The sequence below is a fragment of the Panthera leo genome, chromosome B3 (genome assembly GCF_018350215.1).
Source record: "Panthera leo isolate Ple1 chromosome B3, P.leo_Ple1_pat1.1, whole genome shotgun sequence".
Classification (NCBI taxonomy): domain Eukaryota; kingdom Metazoa; phylum Chordata; class Mammalia; order Carnivora; family Felidae; genus Panthera; species Panthera leo.
The window spans coordinates 121,140,111-121,150,952 of NC_056684.1; the positions used below are offsets into that span (position 1 = coordinate 121,140,111).

The following is a 10,842-nucleotide window of genomic DNA, read 5'->3' on the forward strand; positions in this document are numbered from 1 at the left end:
TGCTCACAGGCCACGTGTGGCAAGGCCGGAAGAGCTTCCCAGAGACAGAGCAAAAGGAGGACCCTTGAGAGCCGTGGCCCCAGCAGTTTGGGTGGCGGTGGCCGAGGGAGAGTGACAGAGAGTAGTCTGGTTGTGAGGCTGGGGAGTAAAAGGCAAGGAGAGGCTGGGGAGTAAAAGGCCAAGGCCAGGCCAGCTCACAGGGGCCTCTGGGCCCCAAAGAGCCTCTTCCCCTTTCAGCCAAGCATTATTTAAATGTCTTTACATTTCTTACGAGATTATTTCTTATGGCCAACGGACACGTGAAAAGATGCTCAACATCACGGATCATCAGGGACATGCAAATCAAAACTACAATGAGATACCACCTTACACCTGTCAGAATGGCTAAAATCAACAACACAAGAAACAACAGGCGTTGGCAAGGATGCAGAGAAGGGGGAACCCTCGTGCACTGTGGCTGGGAATGCAAACTGGTGCAGCCACTCTGGACAACAGTGTGGAAGTTCCTCAAAAAGGTAGAAGTAGAACTACCCTATGACCCATCAGTCACACTACTGGGTATTTGCCCAAAGAATACAAGAACAGTAGTAATTCAAAGGGATACATGCGCCCCGGCGTTTATAGCAGCATATTTGCAATAGCCAAACTATGGAAGCAGCCCAAGTGTCCATCGGCTGATGAATGGATAAAGAAGCTGTGGTATATAAATATAAATATAAATATAAATATAAATATAAATATAAATATAAATATAAATATAAATATAAATGTAGTGGAATATTACTCAGCCATAAAAATGAATGGAATCTTGCTTTGTACAATGACGTAAATGAAGCTAGAGAGTATAATGCTAAGCAAAATAAGTCCGAGAAAGACAAATACCATATGATTTCACTCATATGTGGAATATAAGAAACTAATGAGCAAAGGAAAAAAAAAGATAGAGACAAACTAAGAAACAGACTCTTAACTCTAGAGAACAAACTGATGGTTACCAGGGGGAGGTGGAAGGGGAATGGGGAGTAAACTTATGATGAAAAATAAAACAAATAAAATAATAAAATAAAATAAAATAAAATAAAATAAAATAAAATAATTTTTTTTTAATTTAAGGAAAAGAGAAGATTCTTTTCTTATTTTGTGTCCAAACCAGCGGCCTTGTAAATTCTGCTCCTGGAAGCAACATACAATGTGACCAGTGAGTGCCCCCACTCCCATTCAAGAGCCAGTCCAGGAGATGTGTCCTGTCTCCCCTCTCTCCCTCAATCTCCTCTCCCCAGATTAAATGTTCCCACCTCTTTCCATTCTTCTTCCTCCCTTCACGGACCCACTTCTGCCTCAGCGGCTCTCCTCTGACCACCATCCAGGGCGTTGGCCGTTAGAGACACGTCCAGATCTGAACCCTGCCCACCTGCGCGTGTTCTGCCAGCATTCGGGATGGGACCATCACCTTCCTCTTTCTAGACGCCTCTCCCATGGCCACATTGCCCTCAATCATGGACCTAACTCTTAGACTAGAAGAGAAGCTGAGATTCTGTGGGACCTAGACGAGGGCTCAATATCCTAATCTTGCGGGTAAAGAATCTGAGGACAGTCAAGGCCACAGAACTAGTGATTCCAGATGAACTGTCAGAGCCCCAGGGCCATGCGGTGGGCAAGACCCGCTCGGCCCAGGTAAGCAGGCGGCTGGGGCTGTGCGGGCTGCAGCCGTGGTAACTTGTGGGAAAGCAACGGTCCAAGGGCTGCAGGTGGGAGCTTATACTCGTAGACACATTTTGGAGAGTGTCCAAAAGAATTCTATCCTACAAAAATATAGGGCTGTCTACAGATCAATGTTTGAGGATGTTGTACGAGAGGTAGCTAATGATCCCACACTAGACGTTTCTCTCCTTCTTCTTTTAGCAACAGAACCCCCGACTCCTGGTGGGGCATTCAACCACCCAGTGTAAAGTTTATATTTCCCAGGCTCTCTCACAGCCAGGTGTGGCCACGTGACCCAGCTCTGGCCAATGGGTGCGAGTAAAAGTGATGTGCAACTTCTGGGTGGGAGGTAAGGGGTCTTCTGTCCCGTTCCCCACCACCACCTTCCAATGGCTGGAATCTGGACTCAGAGGACATGGTGTTGAGTCATCTTCAACCGTGTAGACAATGACATAAGACAAAAGGGATATGTGGGGCGCCTGGGTAACTCGGTTAAGCGTCTGACTCTTGATTTCAGCTCAGGTCATGATCTCACTTTGTGAGACCTCACTTTGTGCTGACGGTGCGGAACCTGCTTGGGATTCTCTCTCTCTCTCCCTCTCTCTCTGCCCGTCCCCTCCTTGTTCTCTCTCTCTCTCTCTCTCCCTCTCAACATGAGAAAAAGAAACTTAAAAAAAAAGAACAGACAAAAGAGATCTGCATTCCTGACAACGCTGAGCTGCCATCAACCACATACTGCCTACACACCTACTAAAATCCAAGAAACCAGTTCTTTCTTGTTTAAGCGCTTTGACCATGGCTCTTTGTTAAAGCAGCTGAACTGCATCTTAACCGGCACAGATGTTCATTTCAACATGGTTGATAGGTTGTATGTATGTGTGTATTGTTCTTAGTTCACTAATCCTCTCAAGAAAAATCTGCACAATCACCACAGATAAAGTCACTGCAGAATCTCTGCTCCTTCTGCTGTCCCGTCTCCGGCTCGAGCTTTTTGTCAGCGCCAGCAGCAGCTATTAAGTCCCCCTTGACTTTCTTCATCCTGTTCTCGCTCTCCTTTCGCTCTTTCCCTGAGGTCTTGTTCCTTCTCACACAGGCCGTGTCTTGCAAGTCTATGTTTGGGTTCACTTTGCTTTGCGTCATCCAAGGAATCGTAAATCACGCCAAAGCCAGTTGTCTTGCCACCACCAAAATGGGCTCTGAATCCAAATACGAAAATGACATCTGGTGTGGGCTTGTACGCTTTGGCTAGTTTTTCTCGACTTTTCGTCTCAGGTACCGTTGCCTTTCCGGGCTGAAGAACATCAAGGAGCATCTGTTTCTGCCACTGAGGTAGTTGGTTGGTCCTGAGCTTCCTGGTCCGGATGGTTATGGTGTCATCCACGATGGTGGCTGAGCTTCAAGCAGCCAGGGAGGAAAAGCAACTCGTTCATTATTTTAAGATTTTATTTGTAAGTAATCTCTACACCCAACGTGGGGCTCGAACTCACAACCCCGAATCGAGAGTCACATGCTCTACAGACTGAGCCAGCCAGGCACTCCAGGTCATTTTGTTTTTAATGGAAACGCCAAAATGTCTATCCAAGAGAGAGTGATAAAAGATGCCATGCTGACTGCGCGACTAAATACATGAGGTGATTACAAAAAGGATGAATGTATGTGTATATACACCACCTCGGAACGATGTCCCTCATATAATGTTAAAAGGAAAAAGACAAGGGACAGGACAGTGTAGAAGATGCTGTGATTTGCCGGGTTTCCAGGGACAAGTCTTTCCTCCCTCTCTTGGAGAGGCTACAGAGGACACAGTCACCCTCGCCTCAGACAGAGTCGTGGTCTGAGGACAGAGGCCCAGCATTGTGGCAGCCTTTTTGTGCCATGTGGGAAGACCCTAGAGCGGGTGAAGGGGGCAGGGGAGCAAACATTGAGTGGAGCCTGAAGAGAAAGGCCACGCACACAAAAGACAGAAAAAAGAGAACCAGGTCTGTGAGGACAGCGAGTGGCTGCACCAATCCTTAACTGAAGTCAGCGTGCGATCTGGATGTGTGCAGTCACTAAACCTTCAAACTCCATTTTGCGTATTGGTTTAAGTCCATTTTAGCTAGGTTTTCTTTCACTCCAAAACAAAGACTTTCTTTTAATGTTTATTTATTTTTGAGAGAGAGAGAGAGAGAGAGAGATCGTGAGCAGGGGAGGGGCAGAGAGGAGAGGTGAACAGAGGATCCTAAGCAGGGATTGTGCTAACAGCAGACAGCCCGATGTGGGGCTCGAACTCACAAACTGTGAGATCATGACCTGAGTCGAAGTCGGCCGCCCAACTGACTGAGCCACCCGGGAGCCCCAAATGAACATTCTTTATAGTAAGGATATTTATTACAGCTTCATTTATAAGCAACATATTAGAAAATCTAAATTTCCTTTAAAAAAGGATTAAAGAAGTAATGGTACTTCTAACTGTGAAATATGGTGCCGCCAACATTTAAAAAAAATAACTATCTATGATAGGAAAAGATATACATACCCAAGATAGATCATTAAATGAAAAAAAGAAATGCAGATTATGTAAAGTACGCTATCATTTGTGTGAGGAAAAATAATGCATAAACTTACATGTTTATAAAAATGCTCGAAATATCTCTCGAAGGATACTCAAGAAATTGATAACAATGGGGGCCTGTCCAGCTAGGAAACTGAGAAGGATGCTTATTTTTCACTGTATACTCTTTTTTACTTTTTAAATTTTATACCATGTGGATGTAATGCCTGTTCAAAACATAAAGTTGCTTTAAAAATTTTTCTTTAAAGAAAGAAAACTCCTAACTGATGGAGTAGGCACACAGGAATATTTATAACTGTCACACGCACCCGCATGCAGAAAGTCTGGAATGATACGCGGACTGCCAACAGCGGTTACCCCAAGGAGAGGAGTTGGAGCGCGCATGCGGGCAGCCAGGAACGATTTCCCAACTGAAAGGTCACTCCACGCTGACATTTACTGCAAGGCAACGTTCTAAACTTTACAAGTATCAAGTCATTTTACCCTTGCCCAAGATGCTGAGGAAGATCAGCTCCATCACCCTAAATCAACAGGTGGGGAAACAGAGGCCGGGAGAGGTTAGGCGGCCTGCTCAGAAACCCGCAGTTAGTGAGCGGCAGGGCTGGGATTGGACGGGGGACGGTTAAGGGCCTCATCCGCCTGCGACATTAACCCCACCTTGCTGGCCCCTGGGCGGGGCTTCGGGAGCCGCAGGGAAACCCCTTCCTGCCCTCTTGTCGCTGAAACTCTTCCCACCCCACAGAAAGGGTGGTGGCCCCAGCCCGGGGTCTTCCTTCTTTCCTCTTGCATATTGCTGCCAGAAATCACTCCCCGCCCCCCATCTTTATCACAGCTAGAAAACAGGCCCCTGGAGGCTAGCAGGGCCCCCACCAAACTGCACTGTGTTTCAACTCTGCTCACATGCCCCGTCTACCTTGGGAAATGTGATATAAAAGGTTACCAGCAAGTCCTAGTGCTGATGAGGTTAGGAGGAAGAGGATGTTCTGGTGGGACGACTGTACAAAATCCAACCCGTTTAGGAATGCACGTACTTTCAGAACCAGCCATTCCGCTTTTAGGACCGTATCCCACGGAAATACCTGAACAAGTTGCTGACGGCAGGCTGCGTGCCTATAAGAGTCACAGGCCATGGACTTCTATGCACCTGTCAAAAGGAGTAAAGTAGGTCTGACTTATGAACAGGCAGGGAGTGTACTGTTTAAAAGACAAGCTGTAGAGCATAACCCAAGTTTTAAAAAAACAAGAAAAGCAACGTATATAGAAACCTATATATATAGAAAATGGTCTGAAAGGCTATATACCAAAATGATAATGGCGGGAAGCAGAATTAGGGAGGAAATGTGAGGAAAGGGAGAACTTTTCATTGTTTTTTAATCGGTATATTTCAACATTGTCCATATCTTTACAAGAATAGTTCCGTTGTGTGGGGCCCCTGGGTGGCTCAGTCGGTTAAGCATCTGACTCTTGATTTGGGCTCAGGTCGTGACCTCACGGTTCATGGGTTGGTACCCCGTGTCAGGCTTTGCAATGACAGCATGGAGTCTGCTTGGGATTCGCTCTCTCTTTCTCTCTCTCTCTGCCCCTCCCTCTCTCAAAATAAATAAATAAACTTAAAAACTGATACGTATTTTTTTAAAAAGGAATATTTCAGTTGTGTAATTACATTTAAAAAAATTAGTACCAATACACGAACTTTTTGTGGCCCAAGCGGCAGCTTGCCCACCGTTCCTCCTCCCTTATCTCTCCCCCCTTTCCACACAAAGTCTTGTCTGCTCCTTCTCGCATTTGCTATCTTTGGACCTCAGACTCCTGAGCTGGCTGCAAGACCCCAGAGCCCCTCCAAACCACACTCACTAATCCCTCTCTAATCTCAGCTCCCCAGCAGCTCAAACCGGCTGCTGTCTCCTGTGGGAGGTGGGCAGGAGTCCCCTTGGCTGATGCCCATCATAAAAAGAGGAACACAGAAAAAAAAAAAAAAAAAAGGAGCAGCTGTGGCGTATGGATACTCAGAGCTCCAGGACACGGGGCCCAGATTCTCCCAGGGAAGCGTATTTCTTCCTCTCCTTCCTGACACACCCAATGCTGTCAGAGCTTTTTCTAAGAATTTTCTAAGGGAGAGTGTTGGTCAAAACCATTCTGAGTCCCACACTCTCCCTTGGCAAGTAAGGACCCTACATCCAGGCTAAGCCTTTGCCACCTGCTTCTCTCCAAGCGGGGTCCCTTAACAGTTTCAGAGTCCGAACACTCACTTTGTTAACTGCTCAGGAGAGGGGTTGCATCAGACAAGCAGCCGTCTACACCCGTGGTTCTCAGGTGTGATGGTACACTGCAATCACGGGGGGAGATTTGCAAACTACTGACATCTGGATCCTACCCCTAGAAGTTCTTTTTTTATTTTAACTGGAAGGTGGCCTGAGCGCTGGGATTTTGTTACTCCCCAGGTGTCCCTAATGTGCAGCCATAGCTGAGAACCACTAGTTAATGTGATGTGTGTGTGTGTGTGTGTGTGTGCACCTGCTGTGTGCATATATAACCCATGTGTGGAAACCTATCTACACACACAGAGTGCAAAACTGGATTTCCCAGTACACAAAGTAACCTGTGCTGCTGAGGTCACCAGCAGAGCAAGGCACCCCCAAAGAAGTGTGATATTTAAAAAATGAAAAGGTCATCCTGGGGAAAATCAGAGTCTTTTTTGGGCATTTTTACTTATTTTCTGATGTGGTTTTCTTGCATTACGTGGGGGGGAAAGGGGCCCACAATCCTTTCCAAGCTGAGCCCTGATCTGGCCCCACACATTCACAAAGAGGGCTGTTTGCCCAGAATTGTGCTCAGGTTTTCTGGTAGAAGCGTCCAGTCCCTCTGAGGGAGGGATAGGGCACATTGTCACTTGGTTCCCCCAGGGGAAAGCCCCAGAGTCCTGACACTGGGCTGAGGGTCAGAGGAGCCCAAGTCAGTGGTGTTCTCAGTCCTCCAAGGGCCCAGGACTTGCCTGCCCCCCAATTGGAGTAACGGGAGTGAAGGAAGTGTGCTCCTATACTTGCAGGCGGCCCCAGGTACCTGGGGCTCTGGCCTCAGGGTGAGGGGTGCACACGTATGAGATGTACACACAGGCCGGCCTAAAGCAGATGGGAGTTGGCCAACTTGCAGGTCATTTCCACATCTAAGCTTGATGAGTCAGGTATACAAAGCGAATCCAGACGAAGTCCTTGTGAAAGTCCTATGAGGCATTGATTAGTTAATTTTGATCTGGGCAGTCAGGGAAGGCTTCCTGGAAGAGATAAAATTTGAACTGTGCCTTTAAAGATGAGCAGGATTGAGGTTCTCTTACATCGACCGCCTAAGAGTCGCGCTGTAAGAAGCAACAACCTCTCCTCCTCTCCGCCATCTGCTCGGCAGCCGCAAAGCAGCAACCATGCGTGAATGCATCTCCATCCACGTTGGCCAGGCTGGTGTTCAGATCAGCAATGCCTGCTGGGAGCTCTATTGCCTGGAACACGGCATCCAGCCCGATGGCCAGATGCCAAGTGACAAGACCATTGGGGGAGGAGATGACTCCTTCAACACCTTCTTCAGTGAGACGGGCACTGGCAAGCATGTGCCCAGGGCAGTGTTTGTAGACCTGGAACCCACAGTCATTGATGAAGTTCGCACTGGCACCTACCGCCAGCTCTTCCATCCTGAGCAGCTCATCACGGGCAAGGAAGATGCTGCCAATAACTATGCCCGAGGGCACTACACCATCGGCAAGGAGATCATCGACCTTGTCTTGGACCGAATTCGGAAACTGGCCGACCAGTGCACAGGTCTTCAGGGCTTCTTGGTTTTCCACAGCTTTGGAGGGGGAACTGGTTCCGGGTTCACCTCCCTGCTGATGGAACGTCTCTCTGTCGATTATGGCAAGAAGTCCAAGCTGGAGTTCTCCATTTACCCAGCCCCCCAGGTTTCCACTGCTGTCGTTGAGCCCTACAACTCCATCCTCACTACCCACACCACCCTGGAGCACTCTGATTGTGCCTTCATGGTAGACAACGAGGCCATCTATGACATCTGTCGTAGAAACCTCGATATCGAACGCCCAACCTACACTAACCTAAATAGGTTGATAGGTCAAATTGTGTCTTCCATCACTGCTTCCCTCAGATTTGATGGAGCCCTGAATGTGGATCTGACAGAATTCCAGACCAACCTGGTGCCCTATCCCCGCATCCACTTCCCTCTGGCCACATATGCCCCTGTCATCTCTGCTGAGAAAGCCTACCATGAACAGCTTTCTGTAGCAGAGATCACCAATGCGTGCTTTGAGCCAGCCAACCAGATGGTGAAATGCGACCCTCGCCATGGTAAATACATGGCTTGCTGCCTGTTGTACCGTGGTGATGTGGTTCCCAAAGATGTCAATGCTGCCATTGCCACCATCAAGACCAAGCGTACCATCCAGTTCGTGGACTGGTGCCCCACTGGCTTCAAAGTTGGCATTAATTACCAGCCTCCCACTGTGGTACCTGGTGGAGACCTGGCCAACGTACAGCGAGCTGTGTGCATGCTGAGCAACACCACAGCCATTGCTGAGGCCTGGGCTCGCCTGGACCACAAGTTTGACCTGATGTATGCCAAGCGTGCCTTTGTTCACTGGTATGTGGGTGAGGGCATGGAGGAAGGAGAGTTTTCTGAGGCCCGTGAGGACATGGCTGCCCTTGAGAAGGATTATGAGGAGGTTGGTGTGGATTCTGTTGAAGGAGAGGGTGAAGAGGAAGGAGAGGAATACTAAAGTTAAAAATGTCACAAAGGTGCTGCTTTTACAGGGAAGCTTATTCTGTTTTGAATATTGAAAAGTTGTGCTCTGATCAGTTAATTTGTATGTAGCAGTGTATACTCTCATATACAATTACTGACCTATGCTTTAAAACACAACGCTTTGTTATAGATCCAAGCTGTCCATTTCTCTGATGGGTTTGAATAAAGTATTCCCTGTCTTAAAAAAAAAAAATAAAAAATAAAGATGAGCAGGATTGAAGAGGGAGAGGAGAGAAAGAAGCCAGGGCTGTCCCATTCCTTCTCTCTTCCACTTCTCCTCCTTGACCTCAGAGAACCAGGCTCTGACCCAGGAGCCTGCTGCAGCCCTGAGAAGACAGAGGGCTCTGGGGGTGGCTTGGAAAGAAGGCAAAAGATCCCTCCTTCTCACTGACCTCCTTATGCAATTATCAGCCCCACAACCGAGCTAGACCATGCACACCTAGACCAGTGGGGCTCAGTCCTCTCTCCTCTGACCCGTCTTTGAGGCCCTCAGTCTTCTTTAGAAACCCCCATGCCCAGCCCTCGGCACCAGCTGCAGGTCATATCTGGGACAAATGCCTTTAGGCCGTCCCTGTAGGCCTTGGAGCCAGAATCTGAACCTACAATTGCTTCAGAAAGACCTGGAGAGCTTTAACATTTCCGGAGGCCAGGACCCCAGCCCACACGGGCAGAATCTGACCGTCCTGGGATGGGGCCTGTGCTTCATGAAGGGTCTTCCAGAGTTGCTGATGGGCAGCCAGGATTGAGAACTGTGGCCAATGCCAAAAAGTAGGGGAGAGACAGCTGCCCAGGGGAAAAGCTCAGAGGCCCTGAGACAGGTGGAGTCAAAGGCCCAGCCGGGAAGGGCTCTGTAGGAAACAAATGTGCAGTGGACAGCCCCTGAACTCTGCCTCTGTGCCCCAGGCTCTCAGGGCGGGACCAGGGACAACTGTTCACCACCAACCGAGGGAAAAGACACAAAGGCCCCCACAGAGGGCCTCCTGTTTTCTAGGGTCGGTGCCTCCATGACAGCAAAGACTATCTCTGTTCACCACTGTCTCCCCAGTGCCTGGCACATAGTAGATACTCAGTAAATACCTGTTGAGTGAAATGGCTGGATTAAACTCCAGCCCTTCTCCTGTGTCAGGACTGTCTCAGCTTTCCGTCTGTGGGTTTCTTGAACAGAACAGGGTCAAATAGTGAAGCTGAGGAGAACTTTGAGAAAGTGGGGAAGGTGTCTGGCCTGGCTTCCCCCTCCATCCTCCCACTGACTCCGCTTCCTCGGGGTTGTGGACTCAGGAAGTAAGTGGGGGGAGCCGTTGGCTGCCCACAGCTGCCCTTCCCAACCAGAAGGCTGGAGGGTGGAGGAGATGCGGGGAGAAGGGTGCAAGCAGAGAAGAAGAGTGTGCTGGGAGCAGGCACAGCCGCTGGCACCCCTGAAAGGTGTTATTTGATTGTCTAGAAAGAAAGGGGAGAGCCAAGGGAAGGCCCCCGCGTGGTCGCTGGGCTCCCCGGGATCTTGTTCCAGAGCCTCGGTGGAGAGGATCCAAAGCCCTGCCACTCCGCGTCCCACACCTGTGGGGGACCCACCCCAGGCGCATCCACCCGGGCCTGGAAACACTTTCCTACAGGGGCAGCCTGGTCCCAGCCTCAGGGGTCTGACATTCCCACACTCCCAGACCTCCAGACCTCAGCCTCCAGACGTGGCCCATCCATCCCTAACACACATGCCCTGACAACCACCACAAGAAAACGTGTCCTGCCCAGAGGGGTCCTGCCGCCTCAGGGGTGGGGACAACTCAGGGCCACTG

At 49.0% G+C, this 10,842-nt stretch overlaps 1 protein-coding gene and 1 long non-coding RNA gene across 2 annotated transcripts; both read left to right on the top strand.

Moving 5' to 3' along the window:
- The first annotated feature begins 4,604 nt into the window (after window positions 1-4,604).
- LOC122221387 lies at window positions 4,605-5,776 on the top strand. The gene is made up of 3 exons (XR_006203180.1): window positions 4,605-4,788; window positions 5,275-5,416; window positions 5,735-5,776. It is a non-coding gene; the product is annotated as an uncharacterized LOC122221387 (long non-coding RNA).
- A 1,792-nt stretch (window positions 5,777-7,568) lies between these two features.
- LOC122222973 (tubulin alpha-1A chain-like) lies at window positions 7,569-9,227 on the top strand. The gene has a single exon (XM_042943889.1). The coding sequence runs from the start codon at window positions 7,671-7,673 to the stop codon at window positions 9,024-9,026; it is 1,356 nt and encodes a 451-aa protein (XP_042799823.1). The 5' UTR covers window positions 7,569-7,670; the 3' UTR covers window positions 9,027-9,227.
- The last annotated feature ends 1,615 nt before the right edge of the window (window positions 9,228-10,842 follow it).

Bases quoted from the DNA above. Each gene is read 5' to 3' on its own strand.
- LOC122222973 (XM_042943889.1), top strand. From the start codon at position 7,671: ATGCGTGAATGCATCTCCATCCACGTTGGCCAGGCTGGTGTTCAGATC.